Below are 26,731 nucleotides of genomic sequence, written 5' to 3' on the forward strand. Positions count from 1 at the left end.
ATGATCACATAAAAAACTACTCTTATTGACTCAAGTCAAATCAACTTATTACTTGTATGTTTATAAACCCAGCGCACTAATTATAAAGCATCCATTTCATAAAACTACCACCTTTCTTATATTCTGCACACATGAAACAAGTTGCCATTTTGTATTTAAACACTTGCAAAGATTCCTTCATGGTTAGAGATTGCTTTTGTGAACACTCCATAGACCTCCAGAGTCTTATAACCACTTCTGGCAAACCATTTCCAACACCAGAAAGATGGCTTTTTAGGAACATGTAGCTGGCTCTGTCTTCAGTTATCCCCACCATATTACCCTGAATCAAGCAAAATTATCACAGTTTTACTATATTAATTACACTTATTCACAGACTTCCACAAACTTCTTGCTGTATTGTCTCCACACCAGTACTCTTCAAAGTATCCCCAAAAACTCAGTACTTGTCTTTAAGGCGTTTCATTTCTTTTCTCCCTTCTGTAAGTGACCAGGCTGAGTATCTGTATGTAACAACTCACCTTATTCAAGCATTTTAAGTCTTAAACACAGTAGCTTGGAGCTACTCCAAGCAAACCACAGGCATCCTTACTCTGCGTCCAAAATTAAGAAAATTAAGAACCTACGAAATGCCCTACTGGGTCAGGCCAACAATCTGTCTATCCAAATACTCTGTCTCCAAGAACAGTAAGACACGTTACTTGGAGAGATTCTGCTAGCCTCATCACTATTTATAATCCATTCTCTTCACTTCTCCAAAGAGGATGTTCCTTCTCCTATATACATTGAAGAAAGTTTGCTAGAAAATACCTGCTTTCCTATTTCCTTTAGTATTTGTTTTGGATCTGTTGTCCCTGAATTTGTCTAATGATCTTTGAATGTGCTGAACTTTTGAACTTTTCACCAAGTGGTCCCATCAATTCCCTAGCTAACTTGCTGGGTTTGATTATTTAAATAATCCTTTTAACATCGGCTTAAGAAATTCATAAGTCTAAAAAAGAATGTGAAGAATGTCCTACTTATATTTATGTTGCTACATTTAATGGGTTTTCCTGTTCTCTTCATTTGGGCAAGCCTTCCCATTTTAAATATTTTTTTCCCTATGATACTGTCCTTAACTCTCCTATAAGCCACACTTCCCTCTCTCTCTCTCTTTAAAAACAAACCAACCACACACACATGCTTTGGTTGGGCTTTTTCTGAATGACGATGCAGCATTTTTTGAACAGCCACCAGGTTGCTTGTAGACATGGAAATCCGGTCTGCTTGATCATTTGCCTCTTTCATCGAGTTTCCTGTCCTGAAGTTGAATACCTGCATGCTAGATTTGTTTGACTTGTTCTCTCTTGGTACAACATTAAGATTGCGATCACTATATAAAGAGCAGTTGTCATTTGATATGAAGCATTCTTGTTTTACCATTTTAAGTTTTAGGCTTTAGACAATATAAAAGCACATGTAAGCTTTGCTCCAGCTGTTCTGCTCAGTATTTCACATGTCAGTCAACTATAAATCATATATTTGGTTTAATGTTTTCAAAGAATTATAGTACGTAAGCTATTTCTTTGATACTGGTGTTGCCAGAAAGACTTGTTTCACATTTACACATTGATCTGCAGCCATGAATGTAATCCTGATAAATCTTGAACACTTTCTAGTTCTTGTTATTTCTTTCTTTTTCAAGCCTCAAATTATCCTTGGTACCACATCTTTCTTTCTGCCCTCAAAAAGAACAGTTGTCAGCATTCCAAAAAACATCAGTGCAAACCATTCACATACACCTTATTTTGAGAATTTCTCAGTTATCAATATTTTCTTTTGCCAACACATTATAAAGACAGTCAAGGGCAGTATAATACTCCCACACTGATATCCATAGGGCAGTGATTTTTCTCTTAAGTTATATTCCTTTAAATGCTGACACAAAGCTAATAATTTGAGGATTCCAGAATCTTTTAATACAGTCTTGGGGCAACTCACAAAAAAATTTTTTTCCCCCTAAACAAATATTTTAAAGCATATGTGTACTTTTCTGTCATAATCCAATCTTTTCTTAAGTAGTTGCACTGAAAATATTCCAAATTGATCTATATTCCCAGATTCTGAACTAATGTTCTCCTCCTACGACCCGTATGTAGCAGTACATTTATGAGGTTTTCTATGACAAAGGAGTTGGTTTTCCATTTTGCCCTTGCCTACTTTCTTATCTAAAAATAACATTTCTTTTAAGATTACAAATTTATTCCAAGTTATGAAAAAGAGCTTTTCAATAAATTACACCTTGTTTCCAATAATTTGCTGCAAGAACACAGTCAGTCACTGATGTTCTGGTATTTCTTATGTTCTATCCCAAAATTCTAACATTAAAAAAGAAAAAAAGTATTACATTCACAAAATGTTCAATTCCTGGAAAGCGACTAATATACCTTTATAACAACTATAAAATTAAGAGAAATTATCTCCACCCATATCTCCTTAAGTGGTCTCTTCACCAATAATCAAGGGTTTTTTTTGTCTGTTTGTTTTTAAATAAAAAGCAGCAATGTGAAATCACTTCTTTCAGTAAGTTGGCAAGACTATAGTCAGCAAGTCAAGAGAAGTGATTATTTCACCTCTATTCCTCTCCTCCCTCAGGGAAAGGGGTACATAGTTTTAGCCTCCCCAGTCCAAGAAAAGTCAAGATGATTAGAGGGCAGAAACACACAGTGTATAAGGAAAGGCTGAGAGAGCTGTGATCGTCAGCCTTGAGAAGAGAAGAATAAGGGCAGGGGGACTTTACTGTTAACTTAACTACCTAATGAGAGGCTACAAATAAGATGAAATCAGACTCTTCTTGGAGGTGTACAATGGGGGGGGGGGGAAAGAGTAGTAACAGACAGAAGTAGCAACAAGCGATATTCCATCTAGATATTAAGAAAAGTTTTCACCATGAGGGTGTTGGACCATGGGAAGAGGTTGCCATAGAGGCTATGAAATCTCCATCCTTGGAGATATCCAAAACTCAAGGGGAGAAAGCCCCAGGCAACATGAACTAGCTTGGCTCTGCTTTAAGCGGGGGGTTGAACCACATGACCTCCAGAGATCCCTTCCAACCAAAATAATTCTACAAATGTACGAATATCTCCTTGACCTTCTTGATATCGCCAAGAGCTATTTTGATCATGTATAATCTTTGTTTCATGTTACTGTTCAGTATTTTTCCTACAGTCTGAAACCAGATTCTCATTTTACTTTTTTGTACTTGCAGTAATGTTTCTTTCATACCTCTATCACATCTTCAATTTCTATTCAGAATCGGCATCACTTATAACTTCTATACAAACATCTGCTAAAGCTTCAAATCTATTCTATACTATTCTATACTATTTTCTAGTAGAAATTCCTCGGTGGATTATATATGTACACATAAGACTTCCTCTTCTGGATCAAAGCTGAAATACTTTTGGAACATCAGCTGGTAATATGCAGCAACTGAACATGTGAGTACTTCAATCTAATTTTACTTAATGAGAACAAAATTCACTTAAAGCATCATTGAACATTCTGGTCCCCACTTCCTCAACTAGATACCCCTCTTTTATACAATGACTTCAAATGAAAAGAATACATAAGCAGACCCTTCAGCATAGTGGAAACCAGCTCATTCTCTCCATCCCATCATTTGGCTATAGAATCATTTAAAAATCCTCTTGATTTTCTGGTGTCAGAAACAAAACTTTAGAGCTTTTTAGAACAGTCAAGGACTGTTCCCAAATTCAGTGTAATGAATAGCTTGATGATTCTGAATTAGAAAGTATGGTGCTAAAACTCTTCAAGACTGAGAAGGGTAGAAAATAGAGGTATCCAATTTCTTTGGCAAGTGGTGTTCTAATTAACAAGTTATATACAAGCTACAAAGAAGCATCTCCTCCCCCCAAGGTGCTGAGAACAAAAACAGTTGCTGTGCTGTTCTTTGTACTTGAATTCATGCTGTTAATAAGACAGACACCAACATACCAAATGGTGTCTACCTAGGTGTTTAAGCATTCATACAATTTTTTTGTAAACCACTCGCTTGAGCAAAGGTGAAATTTAGTTTCATGTTGCTATTTAGACACCTACTTACTCATCTAAACAAGATATTTAGTGTCACCACCTCCTTCAGAAAATGAAGGTGATGGCACATTCTTGTACCACCCAGGTGACAATCATTTCAAAAATTAAAAAAGCTACAAGTCCCATGTGTTTAAAAAAAGAAAAAAAAAAGTCTCTGCAGGCTACAGCATTTTTATTCCCCCTGCTTCTGGAGTAGAGGGTTATAAGATTTTTAAACTGTAGACCCACTACTCTCTTTGTTTTGTCAAAACAACGTATTCAGTCCATTCAGTTAAATTCTGATGGGATGTTAATCTCATTAACTCTTAATGTTCTTGCTGTCTGTGGAGATTCACAATCCTCTTCTGAGATATTAACATGTTTAGCTTAAACATCTTGTCTCCCAAGTTTTACTGTTTAATTACATAGGAAACATTACTTCCTCCAGTGGCTCTTAAACTCTCCACCTTATTAATTCAGGGAACTTTCTAAGGAACACTCTTAATGCTATAAATACACCACAATTATCTTTCAGACTTTTTCTAATAGATTCAAGCAAAAATGTTTATGGTCTATGAGATTTTCTTGCCTTTTTATTCTTTGTACAACATTTTTAATATCATTATGTATCAACATTAATAAATTGCAATTCTCTACTCAGTAAAAGTACAGCTAGAGCAACTGAAACATTAAAAAAAAACTACTTTGCCAAAAGCAGAAGAGTTCTTGGTTATGTCAAAAAAAAAATCCACAAGATACCAAAGCATTGGGCAAAAAAACCGGAAGGGGGGTGGTTTGAGAACCCTTTGCACTATATTACATATTTCATTCTAAATTATTTTTTAAACAAATACATATAATAATTTCTTTTCAGTTTGGAAGACTGAAAATCTGAAAAGGAATTAATCATTGAAACCTTTTGGCTGTTCCAAAGTAGTAAGTCTCTGGTAGCAATCACAGGGGGTGGGGAGTGGGGGGTGGAAATGTCAAGAAATAACAGTGGAAATATGAACATTTCATATATGGGGTAGAAGTAACCTAATCTACTAATGAGACTACTTACTTCTGGAAAGGAAAAAGAGGTTTAAAGCCAGGAGTACTTTAAAGAGTTTGCTCTTCCACAGGGCTGTAAAAGCTGATACAGGAAGAAACTAAGCAAAATATCAGGGGAGAGCTATGTTGCTACATGCTTATCAGAAAGTAAAAATTCTCATTAAAAAGACTATTCTCCTCCAAGGAATCAAAGCACATCAATTAGCTTATGTATTCTGAGGATAAACATATCATCTTCTGAATTCTAGATTGGATCACAGTATTTTATTAAGGTACTCTGACAACATTTTATAAATGATTTTTCAGATGTGACCAAATAAAAATTCTGATCTACCAAGAAACATTTCTTGACTTTTTGGTAAGATTTTCCTTATAAGTCACACAATTTTTTTTGTTTTTTGAGTAAAATATTATTTCTTTAAGCAGTTTGGGATTTTCATTTTTTTTCCCCCACACATTCCTTTTAAAAAACAGAACATTAGTGTTATATACAGAAATCTTTCACATAGTATTTGAAAGACATCTCTAAAAGCTGAAAATTAAAGCAATTAGTTACTTACCCTTCTTTTGACAACAAAACGTAAGTTCCAATTTGCAAAGCATATCAGCATTCTCATATTTGTCCTCTTCTGCCTTAACCCAAAAACACGATTCTGTCATTTCCTGAGGTCTGATCTATGAGCAAGAAACAGAACAAACATTTATTAGTTACATTCTTTTAAGGCTATATATTAATACAGAGTTTTAATCATTTTTATATTGACACAACTTTTAATTTTTAAAATAAATCTATAGAACATGGGTAACTGTAGAACCCAGAGTAAATGAAATATTTCAGAGGTCTGTAAAACACATGAAGTATTGGTACAGGTACACAACTCATCTTTAGAATTCGTAAAATGCTTCTGATTCAAGATAATAAAGCCTAAAGTACTTTTAGACAAAATGATTCTGACAATATAAAGCAATACTGACAACATACTCTGTTACCCAAGGTCTAAACACAGCAAACTATTTTTGGTCTAGATTTTAAACTTGAGCAAGTTTTAAATCGTCCCTGAACACATTTGGTTCAACTAAACACTGTATTTTTTTAAATTGAGGCTTTGATTTGCTTCATAAAACTCAAGCTCTTTAAATTGACTTATTTTGGGCTAAATAGCTATCGTTTCCAAAACTCAACTGATTGTTCCAGAGAAGAAAAGATTAGATGGACACCATACTTTTTAAGCATTAAATTATATGAGTACATGCACACAGAGGACAAATGGAGAGACCTGCAGTGCTTCTTCCCACAATCCAGACTAGATAGGTGTACAGATGTAAGACACTTGTCTTGGAAACCATCAGTATAATGCAATGACTGATCCAATGTAAGCAGTTTACTATAAGACCAGGTGCAGCAGGACCCAGGAAGCAAGCGGGTATCAAGGTTGTATTATTTCTTCACCAGAAATGACTCATCCAAATATCTCAGAAAGTCAACAGATCTGCCCAGATGATTTATGAGTCAGTGCAACGTAGTTTTCAAAAAGCAATAAAATTAATGTAAAGGCACAAAGTCTTTATGAGTTCTTACATAATTTTAACTAATTTATCAATTGTTCGAGATAGGATAAATGGGTTGTCAGAAATGAAACTAAGCTCTATGTTAGATTTTACATCAGAAATTTTCCATTAATCAGGCTTACCTTGGACCAGTTGAGTCTTTTCATGGTAACCTCAGGCCTGAATTCTTTTTTAGGCTTCAGGCCAAATGGCAAAGCATGTGGAGGTGGAGACCACTGTGCTCCAGGCAGGCCTGGTGGAAGTGGTGGTGGTGGAGCAGCACCAAAAGCTTGAGGAATTCCCAAGCCATTTAAAGATGGAAGAGGAGGGGGAGGAGGTGGTGGTGGGATTACTCCATCAGAAGGCAGCGGTGGAGGAGGCGGAGGCAACTGATGTGGTCCTGCAACTTCCAGTGCAGTGACAGATGCATCTCCACGTGTTGGTGACAGAAATCCAGGTGGCAAGGAGCCATACTGATAAGGAAAAAATATTCTTATTCATATTCATTACTTTTAATAAACAAGATGTCATAAGAGCCGTAGCTTATAGATTAAATCCAGAACCATTTGGCTTTTGATTTCATAACTGAAAGTCTCCATATTCTAAATGAACATTCAGACCACAAGGTACATGGAAAAAAATGAAAACCTGAAATGCTATAACCCACTTGTCATATTTCACTGATCACAATCTAAAAGGTGTCTGATAGGTATCTTGATGAAAGTTTATCTAGACTACCAGAGTTTAGCTCGTATTTAAAAATAACATCAAAGTCTCCAATATTCTTGCTTACCCTACAGAACAGAGAAGTATCACCAGGATTTACTAATCCAGAACAAATGAAAGTATCTGACTAGATTAGTAATTCTCTTTTGGGAGCCACCACATAAACAAACAAACAGAGCTGAAGGATAGATATTTTGCTATAGATGAGCATTCTCATTCTGCAGAATTAAAAGGGCAAAGGATGATGAAAAAAATCCTTAATACATACAGTGCTGCCTTAAATCTGCAAACACATAAAACTAATGGCCATTATATTTTTTAAATCAGGAAACATTACCCTTTATAACAAAGTCGATAGAAAATGCAGCAACTGCACAATATTGTGTAGTACTTAATCAAGCAGTTTTGACAACTATATTAATAGTTTTTAAGATACTGCATTGATTTATTATTCTAAATGGTGAAGATCTGTACTGTATGGAGATGGGTCTTTTTAATTTGCACTTCTATAAGCCTAAAAATATATCTTTGTTTCTACTATTTGAACAACTTCTACCATAGGCTTTCAAACATTATTAAATAGGGACTTGACAAAAAAATAAAAAATAAAAAAGAAATATTTATCTACTAGTGATAATATCAGCTTATTCAACTGATAATTATGAACTGGAATAGTCCATTTCATTTTTGAAATGTGGAAGGGACTATGTTAACCAAAGGACTGATGTATTGTAAAAAGGAAATAACTGAATATCAAGGAATATAAATAAATAAAGGCACAACAGCATTATTGTTTTTTGAATTGCTGAATGTATGTGTTCTTTACACTTACATGTAGGCACTGAACAATTAAGTTCTAATAAATGAAAGAAAATTAATATGAATGAACACCAAATAATACAGAACAGTAAATGAGGAATGAGACCAGGAGAAATACGGTCATAACATGCAGAAATAGTAATGCTAAGTAGAAACTGATGCCAAATGGAAAACCAAACATTCCTCTTTGGGTAGATTTAAAAGGGTATAAGTACTAAATTGAAGTAAGAAATTATTTGATATTTATAATGTGTTTCAAGAAATATTAATTATAGGAAATTCATGGCATAATAATTTGTGAGTATAACCATATACTGTGCTCACTGTCTATCTCCACAAAAAAAAATTATGTTTAATCTAGTGAACAATAGAACAGTAGAAAATAGGAGAGAAAAAGCTATTTCACTTGCAAAAAAATGAGTATTTAAACAGGTTTTTCAGGAAATGCATATAAAACTGTTTTCTTAATGCACGATATAAAGCTGTCAATAAAATACATTCTGGAGAAGCAACAAGTTTTGCAATTGCCTTTTTTTAAAGATAGATTCTGACATTAATAGTGAATTCTGACCAGAAAACTGAATCAGAATGACATTTTTAAACATTACCAAAACAGAGCTGAACTAATTTTACTTGTTAAAAAAATTACACAATCAAAAAAAAAAAAAAAAAAGGACAATCAAAACATATTTCATCATCTCCCTATACTAAAGAAAGACAGCATTGAGAAACGTCATTTTTAGATTGTGCCTCTTATATCCACTGTAAGGCACAGGAAAAAAAAAAATCACTTGGTCAGTCTCCTTACACAGATCGTAAAGCTGAAGCAGTTACTAGTTAACTGAAGTATCACTCAAAATCTGCATGTCTTCTTTCCATCGTATTTTAAAGTATCTATTAAAGCTTGAAAATTGAAAAATTATCTGGAAATGTTCTTATCCAGCCACAGGTTATTTCTTTCACTGCTGGACATCCATGGTAAGGCTTCAGCAAAGTAAACTATATAATGAATATTTTCCTGTGGAGGGATAAAGATCACAGTGATGAATGCTAATCTAAGAGCATAAGACTTATTACCCTGTGTGGTTAATTACTTCTGAAATATATGACACTGAAAGCAAAACCCAAATGAAACATAAGAAACTAGTTTAATTAACAGAGGTCAGGCACAAGTAGGATCAACTGGGAACTCAGAGCTAATTAATGTCACACTACAATTCTTTGTATAAAACTCAGGGAAAAAAGGAAACTAATAGTCAGTAATAATAGATAAGAGAATTCTTTAAAAAAAAAAAAAAACACTCATTGAAATGTACTATTAGAATACACAAAAAGTACCAAGTGAAATTTATTTCAACAACAATACTTGTTATATTCTTTAAACTGTTTTATACCTGTGATTTAAAAGCCTGTAATTCTGCTTCAAGTTCACTGATTCGTTCTTCTTTTTTTTGTAGCAGGGCCTGGGTCTCCTGATGAACTATAAAATCTTTTTCAAACTAAGAAGGGGAAAAAAAAAAAAAGCAAAAGAAAAGAAAATTGTTGCAACCTTCCGGTTCTATGTAGTTTCTCTAGATTCCAACTTCTCCTTTCATGTTTCATTATATTCTTACTATTAAACTTACATGTAACAAAACTAAGGACACATACACAATATTTGCTATTCTACTTTAACTTCCCCATGTATCCACTGAGGGTGAATGAAGCACCATCTTCATCAGTTCTACAAGTCTTTACTAATTGGCATGAAGTAATTAATATTATTTCAGTTGGAATTGTATAGAGAACTCTAGCTTAAAAAAATAAACTTTTGTAATACAGAGTCTGTAAATACAAATGACCCAATATATATTCTCTCACTGTTAATCTTGACAAAGAATCTGATAAAAACTATTCAGTGCAAGCACTCAGTTGATTTTTGATAGATTTGTACATGAAACTTCAAAATAAATAGCAGGAAGACCTTCTATTTATGGTAACTATTTCACATCAATTTTCTCTGCTTCCCAGTGTGCACAAGAAACATCCAGCTTTCCACTAATACATAAGTGATCACAGGATTTTGAAGTTAAAAGCTATCCTATTTTCAGTTAGACTATTCATGAAGCTATTCTGTAATTCCCTGTGTCCATCTTCTGATCACATAACTTCAGAATTACTTACTTTTCTGGAAAGTTCCGAAGCCCTCTCTTCACATTCTTCTAATCTTGCTTTATCTACACAAATATCTTTAAAAAACAAACAAACAAACATATACTTGTACATATACAGGAACACAAGATTCTTAATCACATATACAACTTTAACTTGGTTTTTGGAGCATACAAGAAAAATATGATACCGTAATCATTTCCAAGCAGTACTTACCTACTAAGTGACTGAAATTTATATCTAATCTTTTACGATATGTGAAATCTGGGTCTGTTCCACTTCGATGCAACACTATCTGGGACACACATTCTTCAATTAATTTGAAATACTGTGGACTAAAGACAGACATAAGATCATTTATTTATTAGCATACGTTTAAAATCCAGTCTACAGTAAGACCAAAACATTTGGACTGACTTTTTCCACAGAAGGATAGATAGAAACCCCAAACGTCTCATTTGATTTCTTAGTGAAGGACAAATACATCTGGCTGTATACTAATGGTTTTGTTGAAGCCTTAAAAAAAAAAAAAAAAAAAAAAAAAAAAACTATGGATAAACCTTTCTTGTATAATAAACTCTGCATCTATCCTTCTACAGAACTATAAAAAGAAAAGACTCCCTTCTGCTTCCTCCCAATACAAAGCAAGCCTCTTAGGCTCTCCCTTTAGCCTGATCTGCTTTTGTGACTATTTGAACTATGGATGCATTACAGCCCTGCTTCACTAAGAGGAATAAAAAGCCACTGCTTGAAAATGCCTGGTAGTATGACAGCTGGGTCACTCGTCCAGAACATGAGACATGTGAATTCAAACCATTCCAGGGGAAGAGGTCTCGCATAAATGTAGCCCTGTCAGGTAAGCACTTTTAAAGACTACACAAAAATCAGCTTGCTTTCTCCCTCTGTCCAGTTTATGTCTGGTTGCCCCAATGTCTCTTCAAAAAGGACACAAGAAGCTTTCTTAATAAAAAGCATTTGTCGCTTCAAACATGCAAGATTAACTATTGCCCTGAAATTTATCTGACAAATTTTCAAGAGACACTAACGTATTCACACCAAATCATAACATGTAGAGAATATGCTATTCCCAACAGAACAATTTAAATTAAACGTGTTCAGATTTGCATAAAGTAGTGCATTTCTGTACGTACTTATTTCTGTCATTTGACTCACACACGTCACAAGATTTCAACGCTACTGCCACAATAGATCAGGACGGGACCTTTAATCTGTTATGGCTTATACTTGCAGTCAGTAACCTTCAGATCTCAACAAGAATAGTATTCTAGATTTATATATAATTGTATTCTAAGCAGGAGGGACAAAGATGTATAGATCACTTATTCAGAGATTATTTTCTTCACCAAAGGGATATTGCCGTCTGCCCAGAAAAATACTAAACTGCATTCAACATTAAATTTTGTAGAATAAATATTCTATTAATGACTATACAATAACCAAATTCACAATTAACATTTACCATTAAACATACCGTACAAAATAATCATTTCTTATCAGCAAAAGATGTTGGAGTATAGAAAGAAAATATCCTTCCGCACTAGTGTCCTTAACTGTATTCCACACCATGTTGTAAACATCATTTACTTCAGTAAAAGAGTTAAGGAAAATTATAGTAAGAAAAAAAATTTTCAGTTAAATGTTGACCGGTAACTTTTTTAAACAAAAACTATATCAGAAAAATGTCCATTATATACACTATTTGTACATATTTCTCTTGCCAATACCAGAAAGGATATTCCAGTTCAGATTTAATATCTTCCAAACGATGAGAGAACTCAATCATGTCTTCTTCCTTATGCTCATTGAACACTTTCAGCTGAATATCCAGAGCTTCATTCTTTATACATTTCAATTGCTGCAAAAAAGAAACAGGAGAAAGTCTGGCAAAAACTAGAGTTTCCAGATGTAAATATATCTTATCTTTTTAATAACTTCTATAAGTCTACGTTATTTTAAAGGTTAAAATTACAAGAACACACAGGTTAATTAAATATTCAAAAGCTAAACATGGCTTCAGTATGGCTTAACTAGTATCTGCACAACATTCTGCTGCATATTCTCAGTCATTAAAGTCCTAAAAGGTTGAGAATTCAGCATAAACTTCAGAGAACACACTCCATCTTTTCATTCTTATTTTAAGACTGATTCTTATATCTAACTGCTCACACTCAGACTTAATAAAATGCCTTTGAGAATAATGTATTAGAACTTGTTCTCCCATTCCCCCTCACAAGCTCAAATAGTCCAATAATCTAAACAGTAATGCAAACAGAGACTAGAAGACGCTTACTGGCAATATCTCTTTCAATCCACTGCGCATAAATTCATTTCTGATGTGAAGCCTAAAATCCAAATCATCAGGAGATGTAACAAGAGCATTGATGAGCTGCATACAAGCTACCTACAACAGAGGAAAAATTGAACTATTGTATTTCTTAGTTTTCAGTACAGAATTAAAAGAACATAATGAACCACTTGAGAATCATTCCACATTAAGTCCTGTCTAATTATCACACCATTGTAATCTTATAATTAAGATACTTAAACTTATCAGCCACATGAGTTGTAGATACCAAACACTAATCACAAATTTCCTTAGAAAGTGAATATTTCCTCTCGCCCCACTGAATTTTGCCATTTAATGAAAATACAAAGTTCATTCAGCACAGTCATGTTTAATTGTGCTTACAAGGTGCTTATTTTACTAAAGCATAATTTAAAAAAAAAAATCAAGTGTTAATATACATTTATTTATACGTATATATAAAGAGTTAGTGACATAATAAAAATAGTAAAGGTTAAAGTGTGTGTGTATAGTGAAAAATATTAATCAGCATTTTGTTATCTAAACTAAACTAAAGAACAGAATGGGCTTTTTTTTTTTTTAATCTTCGTTCTTCAGAACTGCAGAATCTCGATGTACTGAGTTTCATAGAATACTTGATGGGAGCCAGTATTTCAGCTCAAAGGCAAATATCAGGACAACTATGGTGCAGAAATTTGTAAAATTGCACATATCTGATTTAAAGTACTTAGGTACCAAAATCCATTTCGTTTTCATACTGTCATTTGGTCTTAAAACACAACATGGGTCGCCATTTTTATTAGGCAAATTTTATCTGTTACAAATTCACCAAAAAAATCCACCAAAAGGGACCATGGTCCCTTTCTCTAGGTCTAAAACTCTAGCTCAGCTAGAATCTAGTTCAGCTGTTAAAACCTACCATGATTGCATCTATTCTTATGCTACTTTGTCATACAACATATCTTGTGTCAAACAACTTTAAAACAGTAATAGGAGTAGGAGTAAACTTCCCTCCTTCCCCTTACATGAATGAAGAACTGAATTTCAGTTCTATTCCCTCAAAATTGCTATGAAGCTCAGTACATGCAAGTACCTGGATTCAGATAATAAAGAAAACAATTGCTTTTATTTTATTGACATCAATAGCACAAAGCACTCTAAATTCAAATTTTTAAGTCAGCTGCATAAAAATAAGATAGACTCTGTAACTTATTCCAGTCTTAGACAATAATTAATCAAGTTACAAAATCTAACTGAACTGAAACTGGAGGAAACAAACAAAAAACTTTCAGTCAAACATAAAACTGGTGTAAGGCAGGCTAAACAAAGAAAAAAGTTTGAGGGACAACTTGCAAAAACCATCTAAAATTAATACATCTCTCTCCCCCTCCCCCCACAAAAAAGAAAAAAAACAACTAAGTAGTGTACCAGAGAAAATGTAGGACCAGTAAAATATCCTGGTGTAAAAAAAAGAGTACTCAGGAAAAACGAAGGCCAAATGTTCTACTTGTTTATGAAAGAAATTGCCACAGGAGAACACTTGGAGACAGCCAGGATCTATCACAAGTTGAAGGGCTGGCAGAAGAACTTAAGAAACAAAGCAAATAATTAGATGTCACACACAAAAGTTTTGAAGGAACTCAAGGATAAAGTAACTTTAGTACTCACTACGATATATAAGTTCTACCAAAAAAAAAAAAAAAAAAAAAAAAAAAAAAAAAAGACACCCAAGAAAAGGAAGGTGGCAAAATGATACCACTATTTATAAAAAGTTTTCATGGGAGATCTGGGAAACTATAGATATGTTTCCTTGAGAGAGATTTGTCATATTTGAAGATTCTTCTTTAAAATCCTTTTTCTCTGAACAGCCTGCTACAGTGGATTCCTCATCTTCGTAGAGCTAATCAGAAGTATTAAGACTTTTCTTCTCCCCAAAATCTGTGCCATTTCCCTAAGCTTACTGTAATTCAGTTTTGTGCTGAATGTTTAGTCTTTTAGAAACTTAAAAGTTTACTACGTCATATTTTTTTTATTTGTTCAAATAAAACCAAACAAAGCCTTTGTGAACCTTGTGTTACTGCACATACACTATTTCTAAAAGTTACTTTAACATTTGTTTGTTTGGTACTGTTGAAGCATCACTCAACATTATGTTAACAAGAAGCAGTGCTAACCTCAAAGCATGAAAGTAGAAATATTGAACGATAAATAAAAAACATCTTTAGACTTACCTAGATCCAAAACCTCATACAGCAATAAAAACATTAAGGTACACAGCCTCTTAAAAAGTGGACTGAATAAAAACTTCCAGTAATTGTCTTAACAGCACCCGATAGAGAAGAAATTAAGACTCTCCTGTTGTAAAATCAAGCATTTCTGTACACTGAATAAGCTCTTCACATTCAATATTTGTCTATCATGACCTTTAAAACCTTATTCAGAATGTGGTTGCAGCCTTGTAGCCCAGTAAATATGGTGTTATTTTTACTAGTAACAGGCTTTGCATTAAGCTAATAACACAGGTTTGTGGACTTGTCAGGCTTTGCTGAGACTTGGCTCAGCCTGCCTGGACCTCCGTTTTGACTTATTTAGCTACAACAGCAATTATCTAATAACTGAATGAATACTACCCCACTTATTTTAGATTTTGCTTAGCTTGTACAAGTCTGTGTTATCTGCATTTCTGTAACTAATAGATAGCAATATTATCCTAAACAAAAACGCAGCATAGAGGAGCACAGGCATGAAATGACAGGAGAGACCTGTAAATAATAATTTTAGTCTGTTAAGACTTTAGTTAGACTAACACTACATTCTTGGCTTTGAATACAAGGTGTCTTCCTTAGGCCCACAAACTGCACAAGGTTGCAGTGCAACAACTTGGTGGAGAATCTGCTCAGCCTGGTCTGTAACTTGGATCCAACAAGTGGTGGAGCATGCAGGCATCCTAAACAGTTAAAATTCAGTGCAAAAGTGCCTTACAGAAGATATTCTCTTATGCTCTAAATATGGGCTGTATTCTTTATTCTTAAACCTTTCTGTACTTGTTTTAGCATGAGTCTACTTCACCAAACACTTTATCAATATTTGCATTTTTCTTCAGCAGCAATGACAAAAAATTTACTGCCTTTAATTTTTACTTGGCTTATTTAGCTGAGACTTGTTACACCATCACCAATTTTTTTGTGATTTCTCTGGAATATTGAATCTTTCATTCAATTTTATTTTCTTGATTCAATTAGCTCTGCCATTCAAATCCAGTAGTTCAGTATATAAACAGACTCCACACAAACACCCATATTCCTGTTGACATTAGTGAGGTATTTCACCGAGTAGAGACTACACTGGACAGCACTGCCATAAACTCAATATTAAATGTGTATCAAGTCCAATACTGCAAGGTTACAGTTACATTTCAAATGAAGTGAAACTCCATGTTGCTTGATTGCATTAGCACAGGAACCCTTGTCATTGTTACAGGCAGGCAAAGTGTTACGAAAAAGAAGGGGCAGCTAAGCAAGGAATCAGCATTTGGCACATCGTTTGATTTAAGCCATCAACAAAGATGCAATCAGACACTGAACAGCATATGCTACCTCAGAAATCCTGATTAAGAACAAACTAGTTTTGTCTTTGATGTAGCAATGCAATGTAGATGCAAGGATGTCTACAGATGTAATTGCTGCTACAATATTTGCTATTTTCTTTTAAATTTGCCACATCAACAAGGTACATGTGCACATGCTATTCAAATAGAACAGAGACAAGATACCACCATGAAAAGCAAGAGCTATATCATTTTAAAAGTACTGTTATTCCAGTATTTGAGTCAAATTCGCTCAAGTGGGAATTTGCAAGGCTGATTATAACCAGAACGTATTTTGGCTTTTGTGGGATAAACAAGACAAAGACCAACTGGACTGTGTTAGCAAACTATTCCTAAAGGAATACAAAGACAACGTGATTGTGAAAATTCCAAAGAGAAGTCTACAAAAAGCAGAATGAAAAAAATTGCACAAGTTGAAGCAACCAATCTAAGCAGTGCCTTGCTTAAATCTACCTTTGAGCAATTTGCTTCATGAAGTTAAAATAATAATAATAATATATAACAATTAGTATACAATACTTAAATCGCACATTATCATAATAATGCGAAATTTGGTCATTCACTCAAAAGTAGATTGTCACAAGACAGGACTGTTTAGTGAACTTTAACTGTAAAGAAAAGTATCTTAAATTCTACTAAAACAAAAAACAAGTTTGTGAACATTTTAGCAACACCAGAAATCTGGAAAGTTATATTTTGGGGAATATTTAAAAAAAACAAGAAAAAGAGAAGAAATGCCCCTTTTAAGTTTGATGAACATCACAGTGGCTTATTAAAAGCCAGTCTTAACCAACTGCTCGGGGCAGACTCAAGAGTAAAGAAACTTTCTAGTACTCTAAAGCTTGCAGTTGGAAGAAATATGTTAATACTACCCTATGTCTGAAGGTAAAAGAAGCAACAAGTTCAGGACAATTAGCAGTGTCTGCATAAGGTGCAAGAAAGAACTCAACAGAACTCTCAGGAGTTTCCCAGGACTTCCCAGAACACGGTACAAGCTTCAGACACCTACGTTTAGATGTCTACATATAGACAGACATCTACATGTAGCTATATGCATAGCTAAACTTCCATTCTTATTAGTCAGTAGCTGACTAGGCTCTAAGAGCTGTTCAGATCTTCCTTACAGTGCACACTGAGTGACTGATGCGTTCTAGGATATATTATCTTTCCTGACTAGGACCTCAATTCACTGGCTTAAAAGTGAGCACATAGTACCATTACAGCTGCTTTATCCCACCTAGCTTCCAAATAGGGGTCCAGAAGGGTGGGGACTTCCTAAATGACCCGAGTCATCTGTCAGAACTGTAGATACTTCTCAGATAAAAAAAAAAAACCACATCTGAAATGACATTAGATGTTCATGTGTGGCCAAGTAAATTGAGCCTCAGGGTTCCCTGGGCTATATGAGAACTTTGACTTCTCACATGCTTAATGGAGTAATAGTTGGCTTGCATGCAAACTAAATCCTAATTGTAGCATCTTATTTTGCTAAAGAGGTAAGATCTGTTGTTTGCAAGTGATTTAGAAAGCTAGTTTGCCCCTAGTTTTGTACTTGAGTTCCATCTGCATCTAACCATTCAATAAGGAAGTCTCAACCACAAAAATGCCTCAAAAGGAAAAAAAAAAAAAAAAAGACTTCATAAAAGTATACAATCAAGGATTAAAAGTAAGTGAACAAAGTTCACTAAGGTCCAGAAGTTAAGGTGAGATCTGAAGAACATCTTATGTTCAAAGGGACTTTAGATCAGTACACTGTAGTTGCCACTGTTGTTATATTAATGGAGGAGAAAAACATGCTGGTACTGGATTATCATTTCCATTAAATCAGAAGCAGGGCAAATGAAAAACAGAAAAGCCAAGAAGTCGCACAAAACCTCCCTTGTAAACACAGAATGCCAAATTTAGCAAGGACATAAGACTTCAATGTCATGATTTTTTTTTTTTTGATTAAAAAGATGGGGGTATGTGCCTTTTCTTTAGAAAAGGCTAGATTATGAACTCCCCATCTTAAAATAGTGCCATATCTGCTTAGCACTTCAGAATTAAAAAATTCTGAAGACTCAAATACAGATCAGTATTTACAATTATTAAATTCCCAGATCTAACAGTCTCATGAATTTGCTCCGTACTTCCAGAGAGTGGCTACTAATTACAGAAATACAGCAGAAATAACAGATACCATAATTTATTCCATTAAAAGAAATGAAATGTATTGAACCTCCAAATTTCAAAGATAGGTTACTTTAGCTTTCTTCGATAGGAAACTGTTCTTTGAAATAAGATGTCTCCTGCTACCTTCACTACCTATTCACAGAGTCCATCAGAACAGAGTACAAGCAAGCCTTCCAAGTTCCCCAGCCCAATCTCTAATGTTGCTAATAAAGGAGCAGATCAAAGAGTAAACCAAAACGTCCAAAGAGTAGAAAGAACTTTTAAAGGGAGAAAGGAACTGTTAAAGGCAAGTAATTTTCTACCTCAAGTGTTTGTTTGTACCTATGTCCATACTACACACAATTCCAAGGAGTATCCACTCATACTCATCTCCAATATCCCTAATTAAGCAAAAATTGAACAACAGTTATTCCAAATGCAACACCATTCCTTGACAATTCTCAAAGTACATAACACTTGCTGCAAATACAAATGAAGCTTTCGTTGACAGCTCTATAAGTGTCAGCTCTTGGGACACAGGAGACACAGTCATTGCTTGCATGCTAGATAAGTGTGCCTAAACTGACAATTCAACAGCATTCTTTTACACTGAGTTACCTTTGATAAGATTCTGTAAGCAGTCTGACAGTCTTTTGAATTTTTCAGTCATGGACACAAGCAGGCAAGTCCATATAAAGTCCATATAAGTCCATATTTAAAAAAAAAAAAGAAAAAAAAAGTCTTCTTCAACATATGAAGTTACTTCTGCTGAGGTAGTATGAGGTTTTGGGCAGACAGGTAAATTAGCTTCCAAAGAAGTCTGAAATCATTGCGAGCAAAAATTCTGGGCAAGTCCTGAAAGTTAACATATGTGTAAGGAAAACAACTCCCTCACATATACTTTCTTGGTGGAAGTAGTAGCAATTGAAAAGATCACTTAAGAAGAAAACACGCAGTCAAAGTTTCAACGGCATTCCCCATTAGAAGGAAGAGGAATGGAGTAAGGCCTCACTAAGAATAATTCTAAGAATTTAGAGAGAAAGGTGCAGAAAAAGGGAAGCATATATCAGGGGGGTTTTTTTGATCATGGTTGCATGAATACATCCTATATTGACCCAGATCGCAAAAATACTTTGGGGGCAGTGGGTCAAATCCTTTTACACTATGAAATAAAGAAATTTCATTTCTGGGATTCTATAAAACTTGAAGATTGCTATTAAAATAACTCCTCTCTCCCAGAGAGCTGAGAATCCTAACAGTTTGATATGACTGAGACTGTCTGCTAATGTTCAGCATCCGTTATCAAAAGATTTCAAGACAAGTGAATGAGGTGTTCTATGAACCAGTTTCAAAAGGTAGCTGCTTCACCGAAGTGCCTGGGGATGAGAGGTGGTTCTGCACAACCCTGAAAGCTGATGCAGAAAATAGTATTACTGGTAGAAATCTGAATAGAGTGATCTGTGATGAATGAAAAAGGCTGTAACAAGCCTATCTGACAACCAGTACCCATGCTACATGTTATCGAAAGATAACTTTAGTTGGATTCTATCCAAGTAGGCTCCTTAACTTAAAAACACACCATCCTGGCTTGAGGAGGAGGAAGAGATACCCTTTGCAAACATTATTCAGGTCTTTTCACTACCAGGAAGTTTTGCATGCATATTCTAAAACACAGATCCTTATGTCTGAGCCAGACATGAAAGTCAAGGCTGAAAGTATTTCAACTAGAGTCTAACAGAAGGGATAGTGAAAACACATGCTGCTACATATCACTGAAAGGCCAACAGATTTCAGTGATACACAAGAATGAGAATTTACATGAGCTGTGGATTTCAGAACGTGAAAAGATACTAAGGGAGGCACACCTGAGCCAAAGCATGTTGTTCTTATGAATTTTAAGTCCAAAGTAGAAACTAAACATGATTTTTGAACATTCAGTGGAAGATTTCAAGAGCTTAGAATTAAAGCAACAGTCCTTGAATTCACTGCTTTGCCAACAGTATCATCCTTTGTGTCAGTCATTGAGAAGAAGGAAGGAAAACAACAGCAACAACACACTCCCAGCGTATTCAGTACATGACAAGTGAAGAGAGGCTCTTTAGGAAGTTAAACACTAGAATGAATCTCAAACTGATAGTAGTTAGACCTACCACAAACTAAACATCTATAATACAAAGATCCTACAGAGATATGGCAACAAGCATCTTGCAGATTAAGGAAAATGAGTTCTCTTTTTTTTATTAGATGAAGGGCACAAAAACTGTTGCTGGTACCCATTCTGCATTTAAACTTTGGAGAAATGTGTTAATGTTTCTCACATTTAAAAAAAAAAAAAAAAAAAAGTACCTGACCTCTTTTTTGTAACAGGAAAATACATACTGTGAAATTTCAAACATTTGTTTGAACACTTTCCAAAATGGGCTGGATGGCCATATGTTCCTTACCCAAAACCAAGTCAAAAGTTGTAGATTCTAGCAGAAACTAGGAATTTTAACAGTCTGCTCTTGAGAAGATGCCTGAAGAGGTGAAGTTGTTATTATTTCTAATAGTGAAGGACATATGGTAATACCCAGCTCTCTGGTGCCTCTTTATAAGTTTTATTGCGGTGCCAAAGACTGCAATTTCTAAGTACTCTTTCCTAAGAGGCACCTCTAACCCAGACAGTAATTCTGAGAGTATCCTGCTGTTGACAACAGGCATGCAGAGGCATTTTCCTCTCTTCATGAAAAAAGCCAAGAGCAAATCTTTCACTTCACCTGGCAGTCTGGTTAGATGCTTCCTTCCCTTCCCTTCTCCATCCCTAAAGGACTGCAGCTGAATACAGTCCACCATGTAGTCTTCAGAGAGCTTTCAGGTCTAAGAGTATATTCCACCTGGAATGTTTTTTAACCCTTTGCTGTCAAATGGTAGGGAAATCTAGAATACTTGCATGCTTATCTATGAGATGAACACAAAAAAATAGAAAGAAAACTGTGTATATATTACTTTTAGGTGAAGAAGAGTTTTGCATAGATGATGACACAATTCACTAGAATATCTAACATTTTTGAAATGCTTTTCTGCATAAGCACCTGGATCAATGAGATTTGATATATTCTTTATTGAAGAAGCTACAGTTTGAAATTCTATGATGGATTTTCCTCCATGATTCTAACTGGTGATGTCTCTCAAGCTACAGGATGCACTTTGAAAATTAGATTTCACAGTCTGTACTTTAAATTGGTATTCTTCACAGATAAAGACCAGACAGAATATACCTGCTCCTTTTCTAGTGGAAAAGGTCAGGTTTATCTCAGTAGCTAGAGCAGCTTTTACTCACATACACAAGATTTTCAATGTTAACTATATAGACAAGTATCATCTTATGGCACATCTTCTCCATTTAAATAAGAGAACCGCAGTAAGATTTTCTACTCCACTTTTCTCACCGTTACTGCAAGGGTATGCAGTTGTAGTAAAGGCTGTAAAAAGATAATGTAGATTTAGTTACATCTTGCTTGCCAGGATTTAACTATAGAATTGGCTTTGGTAGAGACACCATATTGATGTTCAACAACTATTTCCCCTTGCTGATAACAAAAAAGTATGCATTTTAGTAATGACTTGAAATGTACTGGCCATACATGTACATTTGTGCATTTACATGAATCAAAAGTATCTGAATATTAAGACTATCGGTCTCTGCATTTAGATAAGGTGAACTTTAATCTGCTTCATCATATTTCCTACTGGGTTATAAAAAGGATCTCATTAGCACAGAATGACCAAGAATTACCAAGTGAGTTGTGAATATAAGGGGAGACTGCATCAAGTCACAAAAAAGAAAAAAACAAAACAAAAAACAACCCCCACACACACACTAAGTCAAATCCAAGGAACTTAAGTGAACAAAAATTCAAATGCAGATTGATGTTTACATTGAGCTCTCTCTGAAATGGTATGAGCAAAGCTCCAAATAGTTGCTCTACAAACATCTAGAATGTGTCTCTCTTCGCACACAATATATGAGTTCATGCCTCAGCCTTTGAGGTGTGAAGTAACTGAAGCTGTCAGTGTGCAAGCCCAAAGGTGGACAAAAGCAGCACATACTTGATATTTGATGCATCATTCCCAGAGACTGATGACACCCCAGAAATAGGAAGGTAACTGAATGGAAGGTAACTGAAGTTGGGAATGAATTCCAGAATAAAAAAAGAATACCTAGAAAGCCTTACAAACCAGCCTCACTGCTAATACCTACTAAATTCATCTAACCAAGATATCAGACACCCTACTGTCCTATGTTCTCATATTATCAAATGAAAAAGAAAGATGAAATGGTATCCTCCAATAATTATGAATACTGAGAGGATGATGCTACCGATGAATAGATAAGACCTTTTTCCTTTGTCACAAAAAAGCTTTTGTTAGGACATGTGTGAAGCACCTGCATGTTTCCACAGGCATGATCAGTGCTCGTTTCAGTAACTCACTTGGAAAAGAAAGAACTGCACCTTTGCTGCAGCCTTGTACCTCTTCTCAGTTCTAACTGAGAAATTGGAAGAGGCTGGCATCTGCCACCAGAACTGAATAGGAGCTACAATGGCATTCTCCCATTAGTTTAACTACTTGCTTGAGGAACAGTGATGAAAGACGATGATTAGAGAGTGAAAGTGTTCACTTAATTCTACAAGAACTGGGCAACTCACTTTTTTTTTTTTTTGGTCTTAAACACATCAAAATGGTTTGTGTCAGAAGAACAGTATTTCCTGCTTCTATGACTTGAACAACTAGAGTAATAGACTTCTTCAGTTGCCACCATAAGTATATAGGGTACAACACTGAGCAGAGACATAAAAAAGTTAAATTTCATTTACTTTAAGAAAACCAGAATCCTCAGTATTACTGCTGGCTATGGTTATATTTTCAAACTAGTGATCACCAGGCTTCTGTTTAACCAAAAATATTTGAGTAGTCTTTCCATAATTTGGGGTTTTATGAAAGAGGAAAGTGAGAATATCCTTTGTTTTCAGCAAATGAAAAAAGTAGATACATAGAGCTTTCACTAAAAATACAAAAATTATCATACTAATGCTTCTCATATATTCAGCCTTCAAGTAACAAACATTGGTCAATTCAGAATGAAAAGGTCAGTTGTGTCAAACTGAATTGTCACAAAGCAAGCCTATATATATATATATATATATATATATATATATATATATATATATATATATATCGAGCAAACAATCAAACCAAGTATGCCAAATAACTGACAACTGTGAAATTCTGTCTCATTAAAACACTGTCAAATTAACCACCAGGTCATTGTCACTGTTATAAAAGTTTACAGCTGATTCACATGAAGAACCTTGATTTTTCTGATCACACACACACACAAAAAGCATCCATTTGTGTGCTGTCTGAAAAAGCACATAGCTTTTTACCAAAAGTGTTTAAATGTTTACCTCAAAAAAAGCTTCCATACCCCTATAACATACAGCAAATTAAACAGTGAAATATGAGCTATTTTTAGGAACATTAGAGTAATACTCTAAATAAAGCCAGATTCATGTATTTAATGTAACTCCAATTGTAAAAAATGTAATAATGAACTTCCAGATTTAAAGACAGTTATCTTCTACATCGGAGATTAACAAAATACCAAGTGTAGTTATAGAAGCATTGTAAGAAGCCATAACTAACAGAAGAGTACTTAGTTAGCATCTGAAGCTTAGTCCTAAGAAAGATAAAATGTTATTACCACACAATTAACAACTCAGCTGAAGTTTTCTATACTGATTCAGGTATCTCATCAGTGGCATTACACCAACAGAGTTGAGCATCACTGTAAACAGCAAGTCTGAAAGTATTCAGGTTTATAAGAAAAATCCAAATTGTTAGAGATAATCAGACATGACCTTCCCCCCTTCATGCTAACAGTCTCAGCTGCTATCAATATTGGTATCTGCCTATTTCTTAAAGGAGCTGATTACCAACCAAATTATAATCCTATAATTTTTGAAATCTACTCCCAAATCTTGATCTAAAATAGCTGCTCTCTGTTCATATTCAAGTTATACTGGAAGACCTATTTATAGACAATTTTATTTTTTAAAAAAGGGGAAAAAGGAGGCCTTGTTTTCTTGCAGTGTACAATTTCCTTCTGTGGTCCCTTTCCAGCCCCACTACAACTGGAGCTCAAAGTTTTTTCCTTTCTCTCTCAACTCTAACTGTAGACTGAGCCCTAGGCAAAGCCTCCCCATTTGAGCCATTGCTCAAACACAGAATTTCTCACAGTAATGTTCTCCTTCCAGCCCCACTCCAGCCTTGCCAATACAAAGTCTCCTTTTTGACCCTAACGCCAATGAGTATGATTTTGAATATATGAGCAAAATGCACTAGTGGAAAAAGTATATATACATATGTATACACACACACACTTACATATGTGTGTATATATAATGTAAAAACATGCACTATCCTGGTATCAACATCTTTCAAATTAAGTCAATATCAGGATGATATGCTTCAAAAAAATAAATAAAACATGTGAAGTGAACACACAACATCTCCCACATTCCTAGCCAATACAATGTATTGGGAGGGAGGAACTGGGAAGCCTTCCTGACCCTAAAGTACTGTCTGAGGTTCTTAATTGTTATAGTCAAATTTTGTACTTGACAATGGAGAGCAATAAGCATTACAGGCATTTACATATTTTCACCAAGCCTCAAGAGAATGGAGAGAAAAAAAATAAAATGGAACAAGAGAATCCATGAATTCTTTGATTTGATATTCATATATAACACCAAAACCCCATTGTAATAAATCCACATACACATGCTGAGTTAACAAGCATTTAACAAGATTAATGAAAATCTTGTTTTCAGGATCATCCTTGCCCCAGCTATCACCTCACCTGCCAGATTACACCATGGCTATTGATTCCTACTGTTAGAAAAGTGAGTAGGAACTCAAAGCTGAATTTGTCCTATTTCAGTTTCTAGTCACCGATTCCTGTTACACCTATGACAGCAGGATTCAAAAATATCTTGCTATTAGATCTCTGGCCCAGGAAGAAGTGGGGATACCTATGAACAGTAAAACAGGAAAAGGAATAAAAGTACGCTTTCTCTTTGTCAGATCAAAGTAACCAAGTTTAAATAACTATGCTGGAAGACAGTTTTCTGTCCCCTTTACCCACCCAATCTGCCTTTGACCTCAGTTTAGCTACTTCCAGATCTTTCTAGAATAGGTATTCCAAAATGCACTTCTGAAAACAGAGCATTTTGGTAATGATTTTAACAATACGCAGTACATGATACTACAAATTAACATCTAGCCTACTGAAAAGAGTTAGAAAGCAACTTATTCACAGACTACAAATAGAAAAGTAAAGTAGCAATTGTAATAGTAAGAAGCTCCAATCTAGAATGAAGAGACATGAAATCAAGTAAGAGGGAGATGAAGCTAGAAAGAGTAAAAGAATGGCAATTTTTCAAAAGAGAATCCCAATGGTACTGGCATAATTCAACTACAAATGATTCTCCATCTTCAAAAATTTCCTTATTGTTAGCTTTTCTGTGAGAAAGATGGAACAAATAGCAGTCTTGCCTACTAGACATGGACTATTTAATGCTAAAGTGGAAGACCACAATCATTCCTTCCAAACTTGAGATATCTTTTGCCATTTTCCTAACATTCACAGAAAATGACAGTTATGACCAACATTTTCTACTTAATTGCATGAAAAATTAAAATAAGTTAATATTTACAGTCCTAAAAAATGATTTACAATGATCATTCAAATATACTGTAAGTTGTATCTCTCAGTCTTAAACTCTATATCCCAGCTTAAGCAGAAAATTAAAAATGAGTTGAAAGATCTCGTTCTCTGGGTGCAGTTTTATGAAACTAGGAAGTAGGCCCAAGGGACAGTTTTCCTGCTGATTTAAACAAACAAAAACAAAACAAAAGCATTCACCAGGAACACTTGCTTTTTTTTAATTATTAATTCTTATCTTGAAATTTCAGCAGATATCACCAGAAGTGAGATATTCTTTTTGCATCTGAATATACAACTCATGCTTTCGAATTTTATTCTCATAGTCTTTTTAAGTTTTGATAAACAGAAATCAACAAATTAACCCTGTAACACTGCAATATTTTTCAACACTGAGCCTTCAAGTTGAATTTTAAAAGACATTATAAACAACATTCCAAAGTTTGAACCTGATTTGAAACAGCATCCCTTCCCCTATTTTATTCTAAAGACTTGTTCAAGACAGAAAAAT

At 34.6% G+C, this 26,731-nt stretch overlaps 1 protein-coding gene across 1 annotated transcript in view; it reads right to left on the reverse strand.

Moving 5' to 3' along the window:
- Positions 1-26,731, reverse strand: part of DIAPH3 (diaphanous related formin 3) — a 248,214-nt gene that overhangs the window by 182,835 nt on the left and 38,648 nt on the right. Inside the window, exons 10-17 of the mRNA XM_067292601.1 lie at positions 12,683-12,793; positions 12,129-12,247; positions 11,864-11,980; positions 10,588-10,706; positions 10,384-10,448; positions 9,615-9,719; positions 6,819-7,148; positions 5,688-5,802 (exon numbers count right to left, since the gene is read on the reverse strand). Coding sequence (XP_067148702.1) covers positions 5,688-5,802; positions 6,819-7,148; positions 9,615-9,719; positions 10,384-10,448; positions 10,588-10,706; positions 11,864-11,980; positions 12,129-12,247; positions 12,683-12,793 — 1,081 coding nt within the window. The remainder of the gene's footprint in view (positions 1-5,687; positions 5,803-6,818; positions 7,149-9,614; positions 9,720-10,383; positions 10,449-10,587; positions 10,707-11,863; positions 11,981-12,128; positions 12,248-12,682; positions 12,794-26,731) is intronic.

Source organism: Apteryx mantelli, chromosome 1 (genome assembly GCF_036417845.1).
Source record: "Apteryx mantelli isolate bAptMan1 chromosome 1, bAptMan1.hap1, whole genome shotgun sequence".
NCBI lineage: Eukaryota > Metazoa > Chordata > Aves > Apterygiformes > Apterygidae > Apteryx > Apteryx mantelli.